This window comes from Pristiophorus japonicus, chromosome 10, assembly GCF_044704955.1.
Source record: "Pristiophorus japonicus isolate sPriJap1 chromosome 10, sPriJap1.hap1, whole genome shotgun sequence".
Taxonomy (NCBI): domain Eukaryota; kingdom Metazoa; phylum Chordata; class Chondrichthyes; family Pristiophoridae; genus Pristiophorus; species Pristiophorus japonicus.
In genome coordinates this window covers 191,413,578-191,440,778 of record NC_091986.1, presented here as the reverse complement: position 1 = coordinate 191,440,778, position 27,201 = coordinate 191,413,578, and the positions used below count along the sequence as shown (strand labels likewise).

At 41.4% G+C, this 27,201-nt stretch overlaps 1 protein-coding gene across 1 annotated transcript in view; it reads right to left on the bottom strand.

Annotated features, from left to right (window-relative positions):
* Positions 1-5,607: 5,607 nt before the first annotated feature.
* The window catches only part of mgat4a (alpha-1,3-mannosyl-glycoprotein 4-beta-N-acetylglucosaminyltransferase A), a 281,493-nt gene continuing 259,899 nt past the window's right edge, over positions 5,608-27,201 (bottom strand). The window contains exons 12-15 of the mRNA XM_070892430.1: positions 20,768-20,846; positions 13,765-13,840; positions 11,961-12,073; positions 5,608-9,115 (exon numbers count right to left, since the gene is read on the bottom strand). Of these exons, the coding sequence (XP_070748531.1) occupies positions 9,089-9,115; positions 11,961-12,073; positions 13,765-13,840; positions 20,768-20,846 (295 nt within the window). The 3' untranslated portion in view covers positions 5,608-9,088. The remainder of the gene's footprint in view (positions 9,116-11,960; positions 12,074-13,764; positions 13,841-20,767; positions 20,847-27,201) is intronic.

Here is a 27,201-nt window from a genome sequence, read left to right as displayed (position 1 = left end):
GTCTTGCTTCAGATTTCCTCTGTGAACTTTATAGGTATTATTAATGGATAAGTTGCCTGTGCACAACAGAACTGACTGACTTCACCAGGTAATATGAGGGCAACAACAACTTGTATTTAAATAGTGCCTTTAGCATAGTAAAACATCCAAAGGTGCTTCATGGGAGCATTGTCAAACAAAATTTACCAAGCTACTTATGTTGAACAGGTGACCAAAAGTTTGGTCACAGGGTTTTAAGGAAGGTAGAGAGGTTTAGGGCTTGCCTGTTGAAGACATAACCACCAATAGTGGAGCGATGAAAATCAGGGATGCACAAAAGGCCAGAATTGGAGTAGAGATAAGGAGTGAGTGAGGCATTTGAAAGCATGGATAAGAATTTTAAAATTAAGGTGTTGCTGGACCAAGAGACTTTATAGGTCAGCGAGCACAAGGATGATGAGTGAACAGGACTTAACGGCAGCAGATTTTGGATGAGCTCCAGGTTATAGCAGGGGGGAGGCCAATCAGGACAAGTCTACAGTTAACAAAGACATGGGTTTCTTGAGCTTTGGGCCTGCAATAGACTTGGGCACCAGAGATTAAATATTGGGTTTCAGGAGCCAGTGCCTGCTTTATCCCAGGCAATGGTTTATTTGCTTTTCATAGCACTCTTGTCCAGCACCCATTCCAAAACACACACACTTGTGGGGCTGAACTACTGCTCAGGTGCTCCAATCCCATAATGGAGCAATGCCTAATTTACATAAGTCAAGGTGTGCAGCTTTAGTCCCCTTTGCACTTGCTACCCACATTAGGCCTCTGCACCTGATCTTCTGGGAGTGGATGCCAGTTCTCTGCATTTGGCACAAACCATTCCAATTATCCCATTGAGTTTTAGGATTATTGCCATTGGCTTATCTGGTAATCATCCTAAAAAGATTAAGGGGGCAAATTTTTGAAGGGGTTTGCCCTCTTGTCCACAGCAGCCATGGAAAAATGTGCAAGTCTTTCATCTAGCACCACTTCGTTTATCGCACTTCCTGTGTCAGAAGTTTGTCCCACCTGGAGCTTTCTACTGCTTTAAAAAAATAACAGAGCAGTTAGGCTTTCTGATACCAGAAATGCAAGGGTACACTCATCAGGAGAGAAGGCTGAAAGGTGACCTAATGGTCTTTAAAAATCATGAAAGGTTTTGATAGAGTAGATATAATGTTTCCATTTGTAGGGAAGAACAAAACTGGAGGCCACCAATATACGTTAGTCACCATGAAATCTAATAGGAAATTCAGAAGAAACTTCTTCACCGAGTGGTGAGAATGTGGAACGTGCTATCATAGGGAGTGGTTGAAATACATAATGGGTCCGTATGGCCTACTCCTGTTCCTATGAGCCTGCTCCACCATTCAATATCATGGCTATCTGATCATGGACTCAGCTCCACTTCCCTGCCTGCTCCCCATAACCCCTTATTGTTTAAGAAACTGAATAAATTTAAGATAGAAATAGACAATGGCCCAGCTGCCACAGCTCTGAGGAAGTGAATTCCAGATTTACAACTGAAGACATTTCTCATGTTTTAAATGGGCAGCCCCTTATTCTAAGATCATGCCCTCTAGTTCTAGTCTCCCCCATCAGTGGAAACATCCTCTTTGCATCCACCTTGTCAAGCCCCCTCAATCTTACACATTTCAATAAGATCACCTCTCATTCTTCTGAATGCCAATGATTAGAGGCCCAACCTACTCAACCTTTCCTCATAAGTCAACCCCCTCATTTCCAGAATCAACCTAGTGAACCTTTTCAGAAATGCCTCCAAAGCAAGTATATCCTTTCGTAAATATGGAAACTAAAACTGCATGCAGTATTCCAGCTGTGGCCTCACCAATACCATGTATAGCTGTAGCAAGACTTGCCTGCTTTTATACTCCAGCCCCTTTGCAATAAAGGCCAAAATTCCATTGGCCTCCTTGATCACTTGCTGTACCTGCATACTAACTTTTTGTGTTTCATGCCCAGGTCCCACTGCACTGCAGCATTTTGCAATCTTTCTCCATTTAAATAATAACTTGCTCTTTGATTTTTTTTTCTGCCAAAGTGCATGACCTCACACTTTCTAACATTATACTCCATCTGCCAAATTTTTGCCCACTCTGTCCTTTTGCAGATTTTGTGTGTCCTCCTCACACACTGCTTTTCCTCCCATCTTTGTATCAGCAGCAAACTTGGCTACATTACTCAGTCCCTGCTTCCAAGTCATTAATATAGATTGTAAATAGTTGGGGTCCCAGCACTGATCTCTGCAGCACCCCACTAGTTACAGTTGCCAACCAGAGAATGAACCATTTATCCCAACTCTCTTCTGTCAGTTAGCCAATCCTCTATGCTATTATATTACCCCCAACTCTGAACTTTTATCTTGTATAGTAATCTTTTATGTGGCACCTTGTCAAATGTCTTCTGGAAGTCCAAATACACCACATCCACTGATTCCCCTTTATCCACCTTTTTGATACATCCTCAAAAGAATTCCAGCAAATTTGTCAACATGACTTCTCCTTCATAAATCTATGCTGACTCTACCTGACCGAATTTTGCTTTTCCAAATGTCCTGCTACTGCTTCTTTAATAATGGACTCCAACATTTTCCTGCTTTTTGTCTGCCTCCTTTTTTAAATAGGTGCATTACATTTGCAGTTTTCCAATCTGCTGGAACCTCCCCAGAATCCAGGGAATTTTGGTAAATTACAACCAATGCATCCACAATCCCTGTCGCTACTTCTCAAGACCCTAGGATGCAAGCCATCAGGTCCAGGGGATTTATCTGCCTTTAGTCCCATTATCTTACTGAGCACTGCCTCCTTAGTGATTACCCAAGTCCAACTACTCCACCCCCACCAAAGTGTCTTACCCCAGTCCAAATGCTTGCCTCCCCCAGCCAAAGTGCCTTATCCAAGCACAAGTGTATCCCCCCCTCCACCCCATAGACGGGGCATTGTGTATGGATTGTTAACAGGTTTATTGGGTATAAAGTGAATAATGACAGTGTCGTGACTTCTGGATATCATCCATTCCAACAATGTCCCTTGTAGAGGGTTGGAAGAACATGATCCATCTTTCCTGAGTTCCCCCACCCACCACCACCCCACCATGCGTCTCTCCTCCCAGTCTCTTTTCCTTCCCCCCTCCCACCTCCCACCAGCCTCTCTCTATGCTTAAACAAAGGGGACTACAGTGGGATGAGGGCAGAGTTGGCTAAAGTAGACTGGAAACAAGGACTAAACGGTGGCACAATTGAGGAACAGTGGAGGACTTTTAAGGAGCTCTTTCATAATGCGCAACAAAAATATATTCCAATGAAAAAGAAGGGCGGCAAGAGAAGAGATAACCAGCTGTGGATAACCAAGGAAATAAAGGAAAGTATCAAATCAAAGACCAATGCGTATAAGGTGGCCAAGGTTAGTGGGAAAATAGAGGATTGGGAAGATTTTAAGCAACAGCAAAGAATGACTAAAAAAGCAATAAAGGGAAGATAGATTACGAAGGTAAACTTGCGCAAAACATAACATAGTAAAAGCTTTTACAGATATATAAAACGGAAAAGAGTGACTAAAGTAAATGTTGGTCCCTTAGAAGATGAAAAGGGGGATTTAATAATGGGAAATGTGGAAATGGCTGAGACCCTAAACAATTATTTTGCTTCCGTCTTCACAGTGGAAGACACAAAAACCATGCCAATAATTGCTGGTCATAGGAATGTGGGAAGGGAGGACTTTGAGACAATCACTATCACTATGGGGGTAGTGCTGGACAGGCTAATGGGACTGAAGGTAAACAAGTCCCCTGGTCCTGATGAAATGCATCCCAGGGTATTAAAAGAGATGGTGGAAGTTATAGCAGATGCATGTGTTATAATCTACCAAAATTCTCTGGACTCTGGGGAGGTACCAGAGGATTGGAGAACAGCTAATGTAACGCCTCTGTTTAAAAAAGGGGGCAGGCAAAAGGCAGGTAACTATAGGCCGGTTAGTTTAAAATCTGTAGTGGGGAAAATGCTTGAAACTATTAAGAAATAGCGGGACATCTGGATAGGAATAGTGCAATCAAGCAGACGCAGCATGGATTCATGAAAGGGAAATCATGTTCAACTAACTTACTGGAATTCTTTGAGGATATAACGAGCATGGTGGATAGAGGTGCACCGATGGATGTGGTGTATTTAGATTTCCAAAAGGCATTCGATAAGGTGCCACACAAAAGGTTACTGCAGAAGATAAAGGTACGCGGAGTCAGAGGAAATGTATTAGCATGGATAGAGAATTGGCTGGCGAACAGAAAGCAGAGAGTCGGGATAAATGGGTCCTTTTCCGGTTGGAAATCAGTGGTTAGTGGTGTGCCACAGGGATCAGTGCTGGGACCACAACTGTTTACAATATACATAGATTACCTAGAGGAGGGGACAGAGTGTAGTGCAACAAAATTTGCAGATGACACTAAGATTAGTGGGAAAGCGGGTTGTGTAGAAGACTCAGAGAGGCTGCAAGGAGATTTGGATAGGTTAAGCGAATGGGCTAAGGTTTGGCAGATGGAATACAATGTCGGAAAGTGTGAGGTCATCCACCTTGGGGGAAAAAAAAAAAAACAGTAAAAGGGAATATTATTTGAATGGGGAGAAATTACAACATGCTGTGGTGCAGAGGGACCTGGGGGTCCTTGTGCATGAATCCCAAAAGGTTAGTTTGCAGGTGCAGCAGGTAATCAGGAAGGCAAATGGAATGGTGGCCTTCATTGCTAAAGGGATGGAGTACAAAAGCAGGGAGGTCCTGCTGCAACTGTATAAGGTATTGGTAAGGCCGCACCTGGAGTACTGCATGCAGTTTTGGTCACCTTACTTAAGGAAGGATATACTAGCTTTGGAAGGGCTACAGAGACGATTCACTAGGCTGATTCGAGAAATGAGGGGGTTACCTTATGATGATAGATTGAGTAGACTGGGTCTTTACTCCTTGGAGTTCAGAAGGATGAGGGGTGATCTTATTAGAAACATTTAAAATCATGAAAGGGATAGACAAGATAGAGGCAGAGAGGTTGTTTCCATTGGTGGGGGAGACTAGAACTAGGGGGCACAGCTTCAAAATACGGAGGAGCCAATTTAAAACCGTGTTGAGAAAGAATTTCTTCTCCCAGAGGGTTGTGAATCTGTGGAATTCTCTGCCCAAGGAAGCAGTTGAGGCTAGCTCATTGAATGTTTTCAAGTCAAAGATGGATAGATTTTTAAGCAATAAGGGAATTAAGGGTTACGGGGAGCGGGCGGGTAAGTGGAGCTGAGTCCATGACCAGATCAGCCATGATCTTATTGAATGGCGGAGCAGGCTCGAGGGGCTAGATGGCCTACTCCTGTTCCATGTTCTTATGTTCTTATACCCAGCCCCTCTCGCTCTTTTTCCCCCTCTTCCTTCCCCCTGCCCCCCAGGGCTTGTTGCGTGTCAAAAAAGGGCAGTGAGGGGGTGGGGCTTGACAGACAGCTGACTGTCAAAAAAAAAAGTGCAGTACAAATAGTACCATTAAAAAGTGTCAGATTTTGCAAGCTGCAAAGAACATTCCATACTCTGACTTATTCAATGCCAAAACTGACATTTAAAATGTAGCAATTTATTACACAATGGAAGGAAGTTAAAGCCAATTATACAGAACATTCTACACTTCATTACAATTCAAGGTATAACAAGTTCAACTTTATTACAATTATGTTCATTGCAAAGTTATGGCAGATTTATGACAATTATGTAGACCAATGATGAAAGGCACATCGACATCAACAGAAGCCGGTGCATTGTAGCATTGTTACAAACACAAAGCATAAACATATCCATAAAAATAAGCAAAAGCATTGAATTTCAAGGAGACTGATCTGTGGCACATTATGTAAAAGGGATCATTTATACTTGATTCACAATAAATCTATATTTAATTTTTTTTTTAAAGTGCTACAGATGAGCCCTCTGATTTCCGTCAGTTCTTATTTACTAGACAACAGTTGATCTCAAAATGTTGCTTTACCAAGATTTTAAAAATCAAATCACTGTGCAAATAGGGTTTGGCAGCCAATCACCTCAAATAATACAACCAGCAAAACTTCACCTTTATTTTTCTAATTTTAAATGCAATGATTGTAGGGCTGGAACTTGATTTTCAAACAAATGTACTGTACTGTATTTTTAAAAAAAAGAAGATCCTGTATTCATCCTACAGTTGCAGAATTTGATGGAACTTTGTGAACAATGAATACAGATCTATGGTGTAGTTCCTAGCAGCAAAAGTGCAAACAGAATGAACTTGGCTATAAAACACATTATCCATCCTGAGGACATTCCAAGGCGCTTCACATCCAATGAATTACTTTTGATGTGCCCCCACTTGCTGTATAGACAAATAGACAAACTACTCAGCAAATTGTGGAGGCTGGGATTTGCAGCTTTAATACAACATGGACCACTGTTGAGTCTTAAAGGAAAAGCACCCGAGGATTATTATTTCACCCTCAACTGACTTTTAAATGACTTGGCAAGAAGAAGCCGCAACAAGAAAAATGTCACAAGGCAAAGATCACGCTAGGTTTTTAAAATATATTTTAGTGCATTTGATATGATCTGGCCCCTGGACAAAAGGCCAGCCCACAGCAAACAACAGGGAAAATCGTATAACTGCAATTTACACAGGATGTTGGGGAGGGGTGCGGTGCAGAGAAGTCATAAATAGATCTGCAGAATCGTGTATTCTGAACAATTTGATTCTTGACTTACATTCAGAAATATTCCATTTATGGTGACTTGATTAACTAGTAATTTGACTACAGATGCAGCTCGTCGAACTTTTGATTTTAAAAGTGATTTAAATCCATCATTTGTCCTACTTTATCTGCTGATGAAAATGGCTTTATACAAATCTTGCATAGGCTCCATGTTATAAATAATTGAGAAATATATTATTTTTTTTCCAGTCATTACAATGCAATGGCCTACTTATTTAATAGCTACCTCATAAAACCAGTACATCTAGTCATTCGAGCCCCTCAATGAGAACGCTTCTGATGAAGGGCCTGCACCCAAATCGTTAACATGTCTTTTTACTTTGCAGATACTGACTGGACGACTGTGGATTTCCAGCATTTTCTGTTTTTAGTTCAGAGTCCATCAGTATTTAGGCTGTTCATCTTATGACCATGAACTGTGCAAACATAATGATTGTGATAGTGGCACTACTAAAATGCACATTTTGAAGCAAAACATTAGCTTGAACTGTGACATTTTGTTGCTCATCTCTTCATGAAGGTAACTTTTTTTCTCAATATTGTCCAGGTGTTCTTTTATTCCCTCTCTTTCTCTCCCCCTCTCCCCCAACATATATAAACTACCAATTACTTTGCAGTAGTTGATAGGAAGACAGAACTTAAAACCTGTCATAAGCTTTTCAATATTGTTATTCCTTCTCCCCCCTCCAAGAGTTCACAATGCCAAGATTGTCCAATTTCAATAGAAAAAAATAGCATAACTGGAAACATGAATGACCACTTACAATCTGCCACCACATTTCATATTACACTCATTGGTGGTCACAACTTTGACGATTCAAAGCAGTTACCATAATTATTTATCTCCTCCCCAGCAAAGAAACCCCTCTTCCAGTAACTACATTTCAAAACATTGTTGAAACCATAACTTTAATGTACAATTGATGATGATCAGCATACTCTCGCACATTGCCTGCATCATCTTGAAGTAGTTTCCCAGCAGAAACTGAGGGGATTTTATTCAAAGGGCTCACACCTTTACAACTGATTATGGTTAAGTAAATACTTTGGACAAAGTTGGCAGCCAGCAACCAGCATTTAAAAGAATCAATACAATATACATGGAAAAACACCAATAGTTAACCCCACGTCCAATTTAGCCATTTGATGCTTCCAAAAATAAAATCTGCAAAAGTGCACTTTTGCTAAGAAAAATCATCCACGCTACGAGAAAAAAAACTGCAACGTTATGGATACTTTGTTTCTTTTAAAGTGAGGACACAAAGCTGCAATGAAATGGCCGACCCGATACTTTTAAGAGGTTGTTTTTTGCCTTGTGGGTGATGCATTTCAGAACTACAGAAGCGATATACTACTTTTCTAAAAATGCTTTTAAGAGCTTATGAAGAATATTTTCCAATAAACAAAATGCAAAATAGCAAAAGAGATTTTCACTTCTTCTTGCCCTCCTGGTTAGTGAGTAACATGTCAAAAGGTGTATGGAAGAATTGTTGCCTGCTATCAGCTCAATACTACCAATATTAACCAGCTGTAGTAACATGGTACTTAAGGCACATAAGTTCTTACACACCTCAATGCTGCTGGAACCACTGACGTAACATCCCAAGAAAACTGGCAAGTTTCAACATTCACAAGTCAAGGCTTTGAAAAGGCAAATTTTTTCCTTCATAAAATGAAGCATTTCTTCAGAAGTTAACATAATTGTCTAGAAATTAAATACAATATTTCACTGATCAAGAATCTACAACTACCTGAAATCCCTCAAAACGCGACACAAATCTGCCCACTGCATATTTACAATAAATTAAAGGTAACCAGCCCTCCCCCACCCACCCTCTCTCCCCTGTTTGTACAGTGTCTGTCCCTGATCCACAAGTTAATGTTTAAAATTTGTAAGACATTTAACCTCTTTATACAGAAGTAGTCTCGTTTGTTTGCTTATTTTTACTCAATATTTAGGAATATTATACTGGTAAAATGGGTAACAAAAAATACATTTACACCTTAGTTAGACTCAAGATGGGAAGAACAATCCAGTAGCTTCAGCTTACCAAAAAGGTTCAGCTGATAACTCTTCAAAATTAGAATCGTTACATAGAAAATTTACAGTAGATTTCACAGGAGGTAGTGTTTGGAAACAATGAATATCCACGGTGATCAGACGATGAGGCGATGTATCCATGAATTCTGTGATCTGTATCAACACTCTTCTTTATTAAAGAGAACTATTAAGATATTAAACTGCAGAGGGACAATTTGTTTTATAAAACAGATTCATTCGCAAACTTCTTTAAATACTGTTTAACTGGCAGCTTTTTTAAGATGCAGCTGAAATGGAAAAAATATATAAATTTATAAGCAAACAGAAAAGGGCTCCATAGTCATAGAAACAGTGAACTTCATGACAATTTGGCTCAATTGTTTTGAAGCATTCAGAGCACATTTTGAAGCATGCAAAGACATTTTATTTTAGTTTAACCGCCTCTTGGCCTACAGCCCTCAGATCTCTGCGCTCCTCCAATTCTGGCCTCTTGCACATCCCTGATTTTCATCACCCCACCATTGGCGGCTGTGCTTTCATGTGTCTAGACACTAAACTCTGGAATTCCCTCCCACCTCTCTACGTCTCTCTTCCTACGAGTCTAGTCGCTCCTTAAAATCTCTCTCTTTAGAGGCCATCAATACAAGATAGTCACCATGAAATCTAATAGGGAATTCAGAAGAAACTTCTTTACCCAAAGAATGGTGAGAATGTGGAACTTGCTACCACAGGGAGTGGTTGAAGTGAATAATATAGATGCATTTAAGGGGAGGCTAGACAAGCATATGAGGGAGAAGGAAGTAGAGGGTTATGCTGATAGATTTAGATGAGGAAAGATGGGAGGAGGCTCGAGTGGCGCATAAACACCAGCATGGACTGGTTGGGCCAAATGGCTTGTTTCTGTGCCGTATAACATATGTAAATCTTTGGCCAAACTTTTGGCCACCTGTCCTAATATCTCTATATGGCTGAGAGTCAAATTTTGTCTGATAACATTCCTGTGGTGTGCCTTTAGATGTTTTTACTATATTAAAAAGGTGCTATATCAATGCAAGTTGGTGTAGTTGTAGTGAGAAAAAACTATTTAAAAAAAGATTGTTTTATCCATTATTTAAAAACGCATATTTTGCCAGTGTCTACTCCTGCAGTTTGTTTAGTCTAGCAGTTGAGAGATGCTCACAGGGATCTATCTATATCTGAAATCAATGATGCCCCTGTTGAGGCCACATGACTTGTATTCCCCATAGGAAATCATCATCATCATCATAGGCGGTCCCTCGAACGAGGATGACTTGCTTCCACACCAAAAGGGGCGAGTTCATAGGTCCTCCATTGAAACATCTGATATTCCAGTCCTGAACTCCAGGGGTGGAAGATGCCTGTGCGTGGATTTTTTTTAATTTTTTTTTTTTTTTTTTTTTTTAAACGTGTGGTGACTGTTGCACATCAGCCACCACATGGGCTTGACAGAGCTAGGCCTTTATCCAGTGGCGACTGGAGACCGGCTCTGCTGCACAGACCTAGTGTGCACACATATTGCAGTGTGGGCTGGCCCGTGCTGCTGCCCCTGGGCCCTCAGCTCTTCTGGGCCCCACACCCTTATTGCCGCACCTCCGCCACGATCTCTCGCCACTCCTCCGCCACAAAACATTCGGCGCACTTCTGCCACGACCTCTCACCACTCATCTCGTCACATCTCAGCCACGATCTCTCACCATAGGAAATATAGAATCACAGATCGCAAAGTGCTGATTTACACTCTCTGCAGCAGACCCTCCCCTCCTCCACTGACTGACCTGGTTTTCTATGCAATTAACAGGTTAAACTTAATGGTGATAGGCTGACAATTGGTTCTTGGCTTTTTCCAATGCCACCACTGCTATTTACAACTCTGATTGGAAGAAGCAGTGGAATAAAACGACCGTGAATTTTAACTAAATATTGTAAGAGCATTACAGCATTTACTGATCTGGATGATAACGCACAGCATTCTGTTCGTAATTAAAGCACTTTTTAAAACTAATCTGTGGATTGAACCATGATTCAGATGCGATGTTAGTCTGTCCTCTCCGGTTAAATGTAAAAGATCCCATGGCACTATTTTGGAGAAAAGCAGAATATCCCTGAACCATCATCACTAAAAAAAAAACCCAGATGATTTATCTGGTCATTATCTCCTTGGTATCTGTGGGACCTTACGGTGTGCAAATTGGCCTCCACCTTTCTTACAGCAGTGACACTTCAAAAGTACTTCATTGGCTGTAAAGCACTTTGAGGCATCCTGAGGTTATGAAAGGCTCTATATAAATGCAAGTCTTTCTTTAATTTCAAATGTCAAAGAATAACTCTCCACAAGAGGGGAGTTGAGGAGATTTATTTTCACCCAGAGGGTGATGGTGGTCTGGAACTCACTGTCTGAAAAAGTGGTAAAGCAGAAACCCCCATTATATTTAAAAAGTACTTGGATATGCACTTGAAGTACCATAACCTACAAGGCTACGGACCAAGAGCTGGAAAGTGGGATTAGGCTGGATAGCTATTTTTTGGCTGGCACAGACACAATGGACCGAATGGCCACCTTCTTACATAAGAATATAAGAAATTGGAGCAGGAGTAGGCCCTATGGCTGGCCCTTCAAGCCTGCTCCGCCATTCAATATCATGGCTGATCATCGAACTCAACTCCATTTTCCCATCCGATCTCCATATCCCTGAATTCCCCTAGACTCCAAAAATCTATCTATCTCAACCTTGAATATACTCAGACTCAGCATCCACAGCCCTCTGGGGCAGAGAATTGCAAAGATTCACAACCCTCTGAGTGAAGAAATTCCTCCTCATCTCAGTTTTAAATGGCCTGCCCCTTATCCTGAGACTGTGCCAACTAGTTCTAGACACTCCAGCCAGGGTAAACAACCTCTCAACATCTACCCTGTCAATCCCCTTTAGAATCTTGCCTTTAGAATGAGATCATCTCTCATTCTTCTAAACGGCAGAGTATAGCCCATTCTACACAATCTATAAATGTCTATGATTCGATGAAGCCCTATAAAGCAGCTTACTAAGAAATAGTTTGTTCACCGCATCACACAATTTTGAACATCAACATAGAATGTACTGCGGGACATCTCACCTCATCAAGAAGAGCCCACACACTGGAATCTTGTAAAACTGACAGCCTAATGGCAGTGATGGGATTTAATCTCACGTCAATGGCACCTTCAGCTACTCCATTTTCAAATCTGCCTACACATGAGGAGGAAAGAAAAGCACACATGAATTTCTTTTTGTTTACGCCAAAATGAAATTCCCTGGAAGAGGGCAGCAAGGGGGCCCAGGTTGGCATCAATAAAAATTGAGGGGGGGACCAATTGTACTGAAGACGGCCATCACCCCTGTGCTCGCTGACTTACATTGGCTCCCGGTTAAGCAATGCCTCAATTTCAAAATTCTCATACTGGTTTTCAAATCCCTCCATGGCCTCGCCCCTCCCTAATCTCCTCCAGTCCCACAACAGCCCCCCCCACCCCAAAGAGATGTCTGCGCTCCTCTAATTCTGCCTTCTTGTGCAACCCTGATTATAATCGCTCAGCCATTGGTGGCGTGTCTTCTGTTGCCGAGACCCTAAGCTCTGGAATTCCCTGCCCAAACCTCTCCGCCTCTCTTTCCTCCTTCAAGACGCTCCTTAAAACCTACCTCTTTGACCAAGCTTTTGGTCACCTGCCCTGATGATTCTTATGTAGCTCGGTGTCAATTTTTTGTCTCATAATACTCCTGTGAAGCGCCCTGGGATGCTTCACTATGTTAAAGATGCTATGTAAATACAAGTTGAATGCTCTGTAAATGCAATCAATACTACATTTTAATATAGGCATTCTCTTGTGCACCATTATTTGGAGAGAGAAAAGTAGGTATTAAGGCTTATACTTTTAGATTTCTAGTGTAAATACAGTTAAAATAATGCCAAATCGAGACACTAGACAGAGAACTTTATCGCAGTGGCATGCTGACCTGCTCCAGTGGCGAGCACCTGGTCCAAACTATTTCAAAACTGCAATGCTGCTTGTAAAGGTCAATTTATGGGGGTCCCGGGGGGTGGGGGGGGGGGGGGGGGGAGCCGCTCCAAAGAGTTTCCCAGTGGTAGTTTTTAGGATCCACTCAGATCCCCCAGTTGACCTCTTGCATCTTTCACTTGCAGCCACCTCGGCCCAGGACTGCAAGGTGGCTCGGTGAGGACGTAGCAGCTGTCACCGCCTGCATGTGCCGGATTGGCTGGCACGAGTCAGGAATTCAGGATGTTTGCTCTATTGGTTGTGCCTACAGAGTATCAATTTGATGCTTTCTGCAGGTTTACCATATAATAGAGAAGAACAACTGAACTTCCGTTTTGGCTAATTAACAGTAACATTTTAATTGCAGCAATAGAGGTCGAAGAAACTTCAACAAATCATTGTATTTAACACACAACAGAATATGCACACCCACAGAGGATTGTATGTGCACTTTTTTTGGGAGGGTGGGGTCACGTGAAAGGGAAGCTAGATATAGACATGGATGAGGCTGAAGGAGGGTGTGAGAAGATACTTATGTGGAAATTCTCCCCCTCCTCTCCACCCCAAGATCAGATCAGATCGGTTAAAGTCAAGGAAGTAACGTCAAGTTATGTGGAGGGAAATAGCAATAACTTGTTAACAGAGGTTTCTGATGTTAGAGAAATTGAATGTTTATTATCTGTTGCCCCCTCAATGTTGCACACAGGTTGGTATTATAATGCTGCTTGGAAATGTCTGCAACCCAGGCCTCAATAAAAATGGGGCATTTAATGTAGAGGGTGGGCATCAAATTGGGTTTGAAAAAAAAAGAGTAAGTTGTTTGTGTGATTATTGAAACAAAGTATAATGATGGCAAACATCACCTGGAAAAATGTCAAACTATACCTATTCTGAAAAAACCATCTTCAGTGCGCTTATATCGCGATTCTTTGGTCACCTGAAGCAATTCGGATCCTGAATCCTAAATAAAAGTGGTAAACAAACCAGATAAAACAAATCAATAACATTTGTCAACATCAGCAGAAAGAATTGTACAGCTTTTGCAGCCACAAACGACAGAAAATTGGCAAAAGTCCATAAGCTAATCTTAATTGTCTTGGATTTAAAATAAAAAGGAAATTTGTTTTCCGACTGAGGCTTAGTTTGAACAATTGCGAGCTGTATTTAACTGTAGAAGATGGTCTTACAAACAGCTTCCTGCATAACCAAACAGGAAGGTTAAAGGCCTGTTGTACATCTCCCCATCCCTTCATCTCTCCACTGGCGGCTGTGCCTTCAGCTGTCCAGGTCAGACTCCAGAATTCCCCAACTAAACCTCTCCACCTCCCACTCCTCCTTAAAACCACCTTTCTGACCAAACGTTTGGCCACCCTCTCCCAATATCTCCTCCTCTGGCACAGTGTGATTACACCTTTGTGAAGTGCCTTGGAACATTTTTCTAAATTAAAAGGCAGTAGCCTGGAGTAGCCTGAAATTCGCCCGAAATCGGCCACACCAGCGCAACAGATCAAGGAATTTCTAGTGGAAATTACATCCAGTGCAAATCGAGTTTCCGCAAACTTTTTGCGTGAGTTTAAAATAATCTGGTTTTTGCCTCTCCCAGGAGATCACATGGCTCTGGTTGGGGTGGAGTGTAGATGTTTTTAGTATAAGGGGTGTTGCAGAGGTGTGGGACAGATTGGTTGGGCTGGGTACTCTTTGCCTTTATGTCATTGTTCATGGGTTTGTATGTAAACTTTAGGGCTGCTGACAAAGGGCCGTGCGGCTCTTTGTTGTAAGGCGCAGACACGATGGGCCGAAATGGCCTCCTTCTGCGCTGTAAATTTCTATGTTTTTATAAGAGCAGGAAGGTTATGCTAAAACTGTAGACAACACTAGTTAGGCCACAGCTAGAGTACTGTGTGCAGTTCTGGTCACCGCATTACAGGAAAAATTGCACTAGAGACTATACAGAGGCGATTTCCGAGGATATTGTCTGGACTGGAGAATTTTAGCTATGAGGAAAGATTTGATAGTCTGCAGTTGTTTTCTTTGGAACTGAGGAGGTTGAGGGAAGATTTAATTGGTGTATAAAATTATGAGGGGCCCAGATAGAGTGGATAGGAAGGATCTATTTCCCCTAGAAGAGAGGTCAATAAACAAGGGGTGTAGATTTAAAATAGTTGGTAGAAGGATTAGAGGGGAGTTGAGGAAAAGATTTTTCACCCAGAGGGTGGTGATGGTGGTCTAGAACTCACTGCCTGAAAGGGTGGTAGAGGCAGAAACACTCATCACATTTAAAAACTACTTGGATGTGCACTTGGAGCTGTAATCTACCGGACTTCAGACCTAGTACTTGAAGGTGGGACTAGGCCGGTTAGCCCTTTTTCGACATGCACAGACATGATGGGCCAATTATTTAAAATCAGGTTACTCACAGGTGTGTGCTGGATTGGACACTCTGATTAAAAATACTCATTTTTTGTGTGTGATAAACCCATTTTCAGCTCTATTAATAAAACCGCACCAGGTTACCACTCTTAAATATATCAAGGATTATTATTTTAATGCAAAAAATATATAAAAAATTATGTCCCAATTGTGCTGGTTGATGGAAGATTTTACATTCAGTGATATACAGTTTGAGCAGAGACTTGAGCAAAAAAAAATCTAAACTAGCACAATTTTGAGCGCCTGGATTGCCATTTGTGCTCAAACTGGAAACTCTACCCCACAATGTGTGGCGTATTGGTGTTGATCACCACTGCACATGGTCAGATGGTGCAAGCAATATTATGTAATACTGGAGCAAAAATATATCAAGCAGTACATGCACTGGGAAAACATTTCTTATAACTTTGCTGTTCTGTTGGGTGTCTCTGCCGATTTAACCATTAGCATGTTTGAAAAAGACTTTCCCTAGTCATAGACATCTTGAGCACTGAAATATTTGGAAATAGTAGGAAGGTTCTGCAGAAACGTAGAATTTTGAAAGTGATACAAGTAACATGGCTTTGGAAACCAAGGTGGTGACCAAATGCAAGACTAAGAATTTTTATTATGTGCAGAAATACAGAAAACGTAGTGGTACTCTTGCCCCCGAGTCAAAAGGTCATGGGTTCAATCCCCGCATCAGAGATTTGAGCACAGAATCTCGGCTGAGACTTCAGTATAGAGGGAGTGCTGCATTGTCAGAGGTGATGTTTTTTTGGCTGAGACGTTAAACTGAAGCCCCATGGCCTCGACATAATACATCCCATGGCACTTTTCCAAGAAAAAATAGGGATATCTCCTGGTGTTCAAGCCAACATTAATGGTTCAACCACCACCACCAAAAATTAGATTCTATGGTTATTTATCTCATTGCTCTTTATGGAATCTTGCTGTGCACAAATTGGCTGCCGTGTGCCTCTACACTGCAACAGTGACTACACTTCAAAAGTATTTAATCGATTGTGAAATGCTTTAGGAAGTGCCGAGGCCTCGAAAGGCATTTATAAACACAAGTTTTTTTTTTGGCTGCAGCATCAGTCTCCACTGCCTCCCTCCAGTTTATTCCAATCTGTGAATCTGACCGATTTTGATTGCATTTCTGAATCGAGGTCAAGACTGTTCGTCAAATGGGATCAGCCTGAAAGATGTTTGTTCTTTCTTTCTTAACAAGACTCTTACAAAACATCTTATTGAACATCTTTTGAAAAATCAATGTACACTACATCGGAGATATTCCCTTCACTTAGCCAATTAGTTGCTTGTTCAAAAAACTCAAATTTATCAAACATAAATTCATGCAAGGTGTCCTTGATTAACCCATCCTTTTCTAAATGCACATCAATTTTATCCCCAAAAATGTATCCCAAGCGTTTGCTTATAACTGACTAATTGGTTTATAGATACCCGATTTATCCTTGATGTTATAATGGCAATTCTCCAGTCCAATTGCACAGTTTGCATATTTAACAAGTATTGAAGAACTGTGACCAAAGCCTCTCTGACTTCTTTCAATAGCCAAGGATACAAGTTATCAGGGCCCAGTGATTTATCTACCTTGAATTCTGCTAGATTTTTCAGATCCAATTCCTTTTCCGCTTTCATCGCCAACAATTGTTCATTACCCTCCTCAAGTTCACCTATGTTTTTCACCTCCACCATCATTTGTAAATATTGATGCAGACTATTTATTTTATATTTCTGCAATACTTTCTTCTTTCACAGTAGATTTATAGTCTGCAGTCTGGCCCCATGATGATTAACGAGCACAATATAGATGTTAATTAAACGTTCTGTATTGTGGTTTTCTGTCACACCGATGCATCCAAAACCTTGTTTGGAATACAGCTTTAAACACAACACTAACAAAAGATGTATACTGGATGTGACTCTATATTATGGACAGAAAGGAGACATTAAAATGCACACCTAAATTTTGGCATGGGGCCATTACTAATTATTCACACAACTACCTAGTCAAATCAGGCAATGAACTACAGGCCATTTATGTGTGGGATTTGACTGCACGCATTTCTCATTTAAAAGTCATAAAAATAAAAAATATTTGAGAAAATAGCCCCTCTATCACTGTAATAAGAGTCACTCGGAGAAGCTGGAATATAACAACTTGCATTTATATAGTATCTTTAACGTTGGCATGTTGGCCTTCCTAGCGAAGGGGATTTGAGTATAGGATCAGGGAGGTCTTACTGCAGTTGTACAGGGCCTTGGTGAGACCACACCTTGAGTATTGTGTGCAGTTTTGGTCTCCTAATCTGAGGAAGGACATTCTTGCTATTGAGGGAGTGCAGCGGAGGTTCACCCGACTGATTCCTGGGATGGCAGGACTGACATAAGAAAGACTGGATCGACTAGGCCTGTATTCACTGGAATTTAGAAGAATGAGAGGGGATCTCATAGAAGCATATAAAATTGACGGGATTGAACAGGTTAGATGCAGGAAGAATGTTCCCGATGTTGGGGAAGTCCAGAACCAGGGGTCACAGTCTAAGGATAAGGAGTAAGCCATTTAGGACAGAGATGAGGAGAAACTTCTTCACTCAGAATTGTGAACCTGTGGAATTCTTTCCCATAAAGTTGCCAGTTGGTTAGATATATTTAAAAGGGAGTTAGATGTGGCCTTTACGGCTAAAGAGATCAGCGGGTATGGAGAGAAAGCAGGAATGGGGTACTGAAATTACATGATCAGCCATGATCATATTGAATGGTGGTGCAAGCTCGAAGAGCCGAATAGCCTACTCCAGCACCTATTTTCTATGTTAGAAAAGGTAATTCACAGACCATAATCAGACAAAATGTATGCTGAGCCAAAGAGGGAGATATTAGGAGGCGTGACTAACAACTTAGTCAAGAGGTGGGTTTGAAAAAAGGGTTTTACAAGGAGATGGCAGTAGGGCAATGGAGAGGTTGAAGGAGGGAGTTTCAGAGAGTAGGGCACAGACACAAATAATGAGGAGAAGGGAGTCGGGAATTCACAAGAGTCCAGAGTTGGAGGAACAGGGAGTTGTAGGGCTGGAAGAGGTTACAGAGATAGAGAGGTGTGAGGCCATTAATAGATTCAAGGAAGAGAAATTTAAATTGGAGGTGTTGGAGGACTGGGAGCCAATGTAACTTAGTGAGGATAGGGGTGATGCATGAGCAGAACAAGACACGGGCAGCAAATTGGATGAGTTGAAACTTATGGAGAGTGGAAGCTGGGAGGACAGGAGACCATTGGACTAAATCGAGGTAACAAAGGCATAAATGAGGGTTTCAGCAGCACTTGAGCTGAGGCAGGGGCGGAGGCAGAGACGAGTGTTTTGTGCCAGCGTGCATAAGGAGTAGAAAGCTCAGCTCAGGGTCAAATAGGACACCAAAGTTACAAACAGTCTGGTTTGACACGAGATAGTGACTGGAGAGGGGGATGAAATCGGTGGAGTGAGTATGGAGTATATGGCCAAATAAATTGGCTTCGGTCTTCCCAACATTTAACTGAAAGAAATTGTGGTTCATCCAAGAGTGGATGTTGAAGACAAGACAAGATGAAGTCATGAAGTCAGAAAGGGAGTGAGGGAAGATAGGAGATCAACATGGGTCTGATGTGGCTATAGGGTTCGGGCTGTAGTAAGCCCTGGGGATCTTGGTCATCAAGGGGGCGGGGGGAGAAAGAGGTGTGAGGGATGCAGCAGAGCCAGCTGAACAAGTTGTCTCAATCTTAGTGACAAAGTCGTCCACGGGCTCCTTGCACTTATTGAAGGCGATAACTGGGGAAAGGGTTTAAGGAGATGGTTGGTAATGAAGAAAAAAAGCCACAAGTTGTCTTTGTTCTCCAGATTGATCCTGGAGTAGTGAGTGGTTTTGGCAGAAGAGACTGTGGCCTGATAATACTTGATGCCATCCAGCGAGATTTACTGATTGATGGCTAAATTAGTTGCACACCAGATACGTTCACGTCTACGCACTTTGGATTTGAGAGAGCAAAGAAGCAGGCCATCCGGGAGGATCAATCAGGATGGGAGATAGTAAATGTTTTACTGAGCACAAGGGCATCAAAAGGTGAAGGAGTGGAAGTGGTTAAGCAGACGAAAGCTGCAGAATTATTGCGGTGAATGGATGGCCTAAGGCTAGGTGCTTGGGAGTTTGAAAGTGCAGTAAGCAAGTGATTGTAGGGAGCTTTTTTCCAGCGGCAGATGCAGAAGGAAGTGGTGTTGAAAGGATGTAGGAGGATGCGAGTGGTGAAGGATACAAGCAATGTTCCCTCTTTTTTTTTTTCCGTGTGCGTGGTCCCTTTAAGGGGCGGCGCGACTCTCAGTTTCGCGCATCGTGCGACTTTACATTGAAAAAGCCGGTCCCGGGCTGCGTGGGACTGGCAAAGAGGAACGCAGCCACGTGGAACATTGGATACAAGGAAGTCGTTGGAAACGGCCTCAACAGTGATCAAGACCTTGGGAGGAGAGAGTCCATGGGAGATGGTAGTGGGTGACCATCGATATGGGTAGGAGAGTTTATATGGAGGGAGATGTTGAGGGAGGACAGGAGGCTAGTGAAATCAGAGCAAAGGACAAGATTCGTGGAACTGGAGATTTAAATCACCAAGAAAAAAAAAGTGTCACTCAGTGCAGAGGCTGAGGGAGAAAAGGAGGTAAGCTATCTCAAGGAGAAACATGGCGTGGGACTTTGGGGAAGATAGAGAACAAATATTTTAAAGGCAAGGCGAGAGTGGTGGAACAAAGTGAATTGATCGAAGGAGGAGAAAGTTCCTGGGAGGTAGAGGAAAGAGACCAAGATATCAGTTGCTGTTAAATGCCACGCCACCATTTCTTATTGAAACATAAGATTCTGAGGGGGATTGACAGGGGGCTTGTTTCCCCTGGCTGGAGTGTCTAGAACTTGGGGGCAGGGGGGGCATAGTCTCAGGATAAAGGGTCAGCCATTCTGAGATGAGGACAAATTTCTCCACTAAGAGGGTTGTGAATTTTTGGAATTCTCTACCCGAAAGGGCTGTGGATGCTGAGTCGTTGAGTATATTCAAGGCGGAGATAAATAGATCTTTGGATTCTAGGGGAATCGAGGGATTTGGGAATCGGGCAGCAAAGTGGAGTCGAGGTCGAAGATCAGCCATGATCTTATTGAATGGGGGAGAAAGCTCGAGGGGCTGTACAGCCTTCTCCTGCTCCTTGTGTTCTCATCACCAGAGTGGTTTGGGCAGACAGGTGGTGGAAAGTATACAGAGATGGTTTGTTCAAACTTTGTTACTAAATGAATGAAACAGAAAAAACATTTCAACCCTTCATTTTTTGACACAAGCCAGATAACCTCATTATACAGAATATTTACTTATTCATCATCATAGAATGGGAGGACGGCTGCTTTTAAACTTAATCTAATCATAACGTATGAGGAAGCGGATGTTCCTTACCTTGTAAGGCAAAACCTCAACACTTGTATTCAACAGCAAGTCCCCTGGATGCTCTGTGTTCCCAGTGTGAAACAAGTATCTGAAACCGGGACAGTAAATGCAGTGATTACAATAGTTCAAGTGAGCCATAAGCTTATTGGTCACCTTTGTAACCACCATTATTAAAATTGCACTGTCATACTCACCATGTTTGATTTACCATATATTTCTTGAAAATAAAAATGGATAGATTTGCAGAATTCGATTCTCCAAAAAAGTGAAAAATCCCAGGTAATAAAATGGAATTTGACTTAAATTAGCTGAAGCAAATGGCTCTATGACCAGATGGAATCAGAATGCAATCCCAAAATACTAAAAAAAAATCACAGAATCCTATCCAATACAAACTGAATTAGAGTTAAGTCACCGTAAGTCAGTGGCCCTGCTCATGACCTGAAGTGAAAGTGGGTAGAGGATGGATGTGAGAAGAGATAAGAAATGCCAACGGCCACAAAAATCACACTTTAACAAAATATAATGTTGACAAAAAGGCATTGGAAAGTATGCAAAAGCCATTTCAAAATGGAAATGGAAAATACTATAGAACTTGTCTGTAAAAAAATAGAACCGGCAAATTCTCATCAGCTGTTGTCTGCGAATATAAACCTAAACAAACAACTGTCATGTAGAGACTGAATAAGAGGGCCCGTAATAAAATCTGATACCAATTACTTTGTACTTTGATATGGCAACCAGAAGCCAGCCTTGTAAAGGTGCAAGAATTCCAAAAACATGTCGAAAACATGGAATGAGGGGCTTGCCCTAACCAGCACAGGCACGATAGGCCAAATGGCCTCCGTCTGTGTCGTAATTTTTCTATGATTCTATGGGCTAGAATTTCCAGTGCTTCACCGCCCAGTTTCTCGGCGGTATTGGCTGTTTTAGGCGAGAACCGAGTCGGCAAAAAATTCCCCAGCTGAGTTCCACCGGCAGTTTCAAAGTACCGCTGGGGAGCGGACCACCAGCATGCACCGTCCATAGATCGCCGTGGCCCGATTTTTGGCTCAACAGTGACCCGTAGGTAAGTTGAAAAAAAACACGCCCGAGAATCAGCAGTGGGTAAGTAAGCCCTGCAAAAAAAAAAAGTAATTGGTTTTTTACTAATTATTTTTTAATTCTCTTGTGATTTAAGTGAAAAAGGTCCTGAGAATGTTTTTCTCCTGCTAGGCCCAACCCACAGCCTCGGTGTAAATTTTTAGTAATTTAAGTAATTAGCGCCCATTTTTTTTTTAAGAACCGCTCAATCGGCCCAAGATTCCATTTTTTTACCGAGAATCGGGGCACAACGCCCATTTTTTTTTCACTGGGCGGATTCGTGTTTTTTGGGGGGAATTTTTCACCGGCGATAATTTTGGGAATCTTAGCGGTATTTTGGGCGGCAATCGGGTGCTGGCGGATTGTTTGGAAATTCTAGCCCTATGATTCTGAGAGATTGAGTAGAATGGGTCAATATTTTCTGGAGTTTAGAAGAATTAGAGATGATCGCATTGAAATGTATAAAATTCTGCAAGGGCTTGACAGGGTAAGTGCTGAGAGATTAGTTCCACTGGCTGGAGAGTCGAGAACCAGGGTCACAGTCTCAGGATAAGGGGTAGACCATTTAGGGCTGAGATGAGGAGAAATTTCTTTACTCAGAGGGTTGTGAATCTCTGGGATTCTCTACCCCACAGGACTGTGCATGCTTAGTCGTTGTGTATTCAAGACTGAAATCGAGATATTTTTGGACTCTAAGGGAATCAAAGGATATGGGGATAGAGCAGGAAAATGGACTAAAAGATGATGATTTTATTGGCTTGAAGTCTTTTTCTAAAGGTCTTATTTTTTTTATTATTCACTCACGAGATGTGGGTGTTGCTGACAAGCCGAGCATTTATTGCCCATCCCTAATTTCCCTTGAGAAGATGGTGGTGAACCGCCTTCTTGAAACGTTGCAGTCTTTGTGACGGTTTTGGTACAACTGAGTGGTGAGCCGCCTTATACAATTGGCTTGCTAGACCATTTCAGAGGGCAGTTAAGAGTCAACCACATTGCTGTGGGTCTAGAGTCATGTACAGGCCAGACCATATAAGTGCAGCAGATTTCCTTCCCTAAGGGACATTAGTGAACCAGATGGGTTTTAACGACAATCTGTAAATGTCACGCTCAAATTACTAATATTAGCTTTTTTATTCCAATTTGATTGAATTAACTGAACTTAAATTCCCCAGCTGCTGTGGTTGGATTTTAACTCATGTTTCCCGATCATTAGTCCAGGCCTCTGGATTGCTTGTCCAGTAACAGAACCACTATGCTACTGTTTTTGCGCTCCTCATGTCACACTTGGGACCCGAAATTAGTGATGGATGAATACCGTTATAACCCACACTTCGGAAATAATTTTCTGCGGTACTGTCTGTTTATTTCGTCTTTTTAAAAAAAATTGATATCTGCTGTCACTTTTTGTTTCTATGAAGAGTTCAATTCTGGCTCTGTATGCATACCAACACCTGATTGTTATACATTTTCAGACCAGCACATTAAGCTGACCAGTTGATGTACAGAGAAGAATAAATGATGGCAGAATTATGACAAAGTAGCAATACTTCCATACTGATTTGTGCCATTCAGTTTGATAATTCTCAGTACAATTAGTAAAATCATGTGGAGCAATTGTAACTCATCAAATCATCCAATTCAATCACGGGAGCTTGCTGTCCACGTACCAGAAAAAGAACTGTACAGTTCAAAAGAAAATGGATATGGCAACAAATTTCAATGTTTCACTATTTCTAATTACAGGTCGCAATGCTAATTATGTGCGGAGGAATTCCTCACGCTATATTTTTCCATATCCCTGTAAAAATAACGTAATTTTCACTTGCCGTAGTACAAAAGTAGCTCGATATCTGGATTGTGCTGTAATTGAGCTGAACCAGGATTACAGTATAGGTCCACAGTTTGGTAGCCGCCACGAAAGGAGCAGGGTGCACGTTTCCTCCCATAATTTTTCACAGAACAAAATTCCCAATCTGAGCTCCATTGCTATAACAAGCGGAGGCTAGGTGACTCCTCATCGATGAAGGGGAAATAGAGCCCACTGAAGACAACTATCTTGTTTGGTAGGACTTTAGTCTCTGGACTGAAAAGTTGTGGATTCAGCACCCATTTGAGGCACTGAAGCTCATACCCAACACTGTATTAGAGGGCAATCCAGGATTGTTTAAAGCACTCCATCAAATCATATATTAAACCAAAATCTTTTGATCAATGCTTGATCACAAACCCAACTGCCACAGTTAGAATAAGTTTAGTCAGTGGACTATCAGGTGGAATAGCTTTGATGAAAGAATACAACTGTAGAGAGGGAGAGAAGAACTTGTATTATTCTAATCAGCCTTCCAGTGCAGCTCTCTCAGCACAGCCCAGAGCTGCAAACACAAATCTCCTAATAGCAGATTTCAAAGAATCATTGATGGGAGCCTAGGAACAATTTGCATTCATTCTGTCAGAAGGCGATCGTGCGCAAGAAAGTGAAAATAGCTTTGTAATTTGCATTAAAGCTGAAAGGTATTTACGGTCAAATAAAGCAAAATACTGTGGATGCTGGAAATCTGAAATAAAAACAGAAAATGCTGGAAATACTCAGCAGGTCAGGCAGCATCTATGGAGAGAGAAAGAGAGTTAATGCTTCCGGTCGATGACCTTTCATCAGAGATTCTTTAGCCTTGTTTTCATAGCTCTCCCCTGCATAATCTGATTTAATTGTAGCACTTGGCTTCTTGACATCTACTGTGAACCCACGCCCCGGGAGAGAGTGGGAACAGAACATAGAGACCTGAACATGCAGATCCCTATGGGCAAAACCATCACGAATCATAATGGTTACAGCCAATCTAGTGAGCAGAATCGTTGAGTTATTGACAGGAAGTCAATGCTGGCAGGACCTCAAACTGCATCTTCAAATAGTGTAGCCTTGAAATGACTGATAATAGCATAAGCATCAATGCACACCATCACCATTAAAACAAATGACAGTCAGATGAATGCATCAAGCATTCATATGCCTATTTCATCACAGCCAGTTCCCTTCTGATACCTCATAAATGCTAACCACAACAAATTTAAACTTTTGTTCTATAAATGTAACTAAGTATATTTGACAAAATCTAGCTCAGAAATGAATGACTTCTCTAACTTTTTCCAGTGCTGACGAAAGGTCATTGACCTGAAACGTTAACTCTGTTTCTCGCTCCACAGATGCTGCCTGATCTGCTGAGTATTTCCAGCATTTTCAATACTTATGGTAGTTTTTTTGTGTGTGAGCATTGCAACATTTAAATTGCACCAACTCAGACCCATTACTCACTTATTTCAGTTCAAAACAGCTCCACATATTTAAATTATTTCATAATCTGCTACACCCTCTTGGATTGTAAATCTCACTGATAACATTTTTTTTTAAGTACGGCCAGCTCTGCAACATTTACACTTTAAAAAAAATTCAGTGGAGATATTAGCAACAGGATGTCTTTCGCTCTCCCTCCACCCCAGAAAGAAAAATGCTTGAGATCTTTAATGCGGTGATTTCCTTAAACCGACCAGTATGAATGAATTTACGACAGTATGACAACTTATACCAATGCCACATTTAAACACAAAATGGCAGGCATTTTTTGAAACTGCCACATGATGGCAGTGCTTTACAAAGTTTGAAAGGACATACTGACTGAACACATTTTGAACATAACAGGAAACAGTTATGTTTATACACCTCAAGTCATTTTGAAAAAATAGGTGTAGAAACATAACTGTCTCCTGACACTGAATATTAAAGAACGTAACATGTTTCAGTAAAACTATGTTGCATTGACTAAGGTTACAAATATTAAGCATTATAATAAACATAAAAGGAACTCAATAGAGGGCTACTTCAATGTTTGATACTTGTGGCTATTTCCATTCAGAGATTTGAGTTCAATTCATTCTGAATAAGCTGAATTCACTCTGAATTAAACAGCACTACCTGTATAATGCAGATTTAAATAAATCTTCATGTCCATACTTGGCCTGAACCAGAATTCCATTCCAATGTTATTATGGAGCAGTTATCCTAAAGAAATCTCATTAAACTTGGAGCAGAAACTAGGTCACCACTTACAATGCCTTCATAACCTTTAAATCTGATGTTCCATTCTACATTCAAAGCTCTTTAAACAGAGAAGGTAATTGAATGCAATTGAAAAACATTTCATCAGCACAGCAGACTCGAGAGGGGTGCAGAAAACATTTTGCTTTCCAAAACAGTTCACATTATCATCCCAAATGCATGAAAGCATGCACTTGGTAAGAATAATGCTGGGCTTGGCTGTCCATCAGACTCATAATTCACAATTCACACTTCTCAATGTGCAATATGAATGTAGAATATTGAGAATCGTCTACTGTGAGCTATCCAAGATCCCGAGGAAGGGTTCTACTCTGGGTTGAGGGCTGCAGCAGTCAGTGAATCGAGGTTTTTATTGGCTTTCCTGTTAAAATAATTCTGTGTATTTGGAGCTCTGGTCCAACAATGCACCCACAATCAGTGACTTCCTTTCTCCACTGCTACATTTACAACCGAAGCAACAACAACTTGTATTTATATAGCATCTTTAAAGTCGTGATACGTCCCAAGGCGCTTCACAGGAGTATTAGGAGATAAAAAATCTGACACTGAGCTGCACAAGTAGAAATTAGCACAGGTGGCCAAAAGCTTGGTCAAAGAGGTAAGTTTTAAGGAGCATCTTGAAGGCGGAAAGAGAGGTAGAGAGGTGGAGAGGTTTAGGCAGGGAGTTCCAGAGCTTGGGGCCTAAGCAACACAAGGCATGGCCACCGATGGTTGAGCGATTATAATCAAGGATGCTCAGGTGGACAGAATTAGAGGAACATAGACATCTCGGGGGGGTTGTGGGGCTGGAAGAGATTAGAGATAGGGAGGGGCGAGCCAAGGAGGGATTTGAAAATAAGGATGAGAATTTTGAGATCGAGGCGTTGCTTAACGAGAAGCCAATGTAGGTCAGCGAGCACAGGGATGATGCCACCTATGGGCTATTGTTCTGTTACAAACAGTTTTCATTTCATAATGTCAATTTAAATACCTATTTTCTAATGTGACCTGGTAACAAATGTTATTCTAGAATTGTTTCAGCAATCAATGTTGACAGAGATAAATATACTTTGTGAAACCATTATGGTTATGTTTCAAGAACCTCCCATTACTCAAGTGTGGTTACTGGCAGACAGCTTTAAAGGATGCCAAAATATTATTTTATCTTCAGCACATTTTGACCTACAATGTAAAAGAATATTCCAGGACAAGATTCAAAAGTAAGCATTCTCCAGAAATACTGATCTGAATTGACCTTCATATGCTGGGT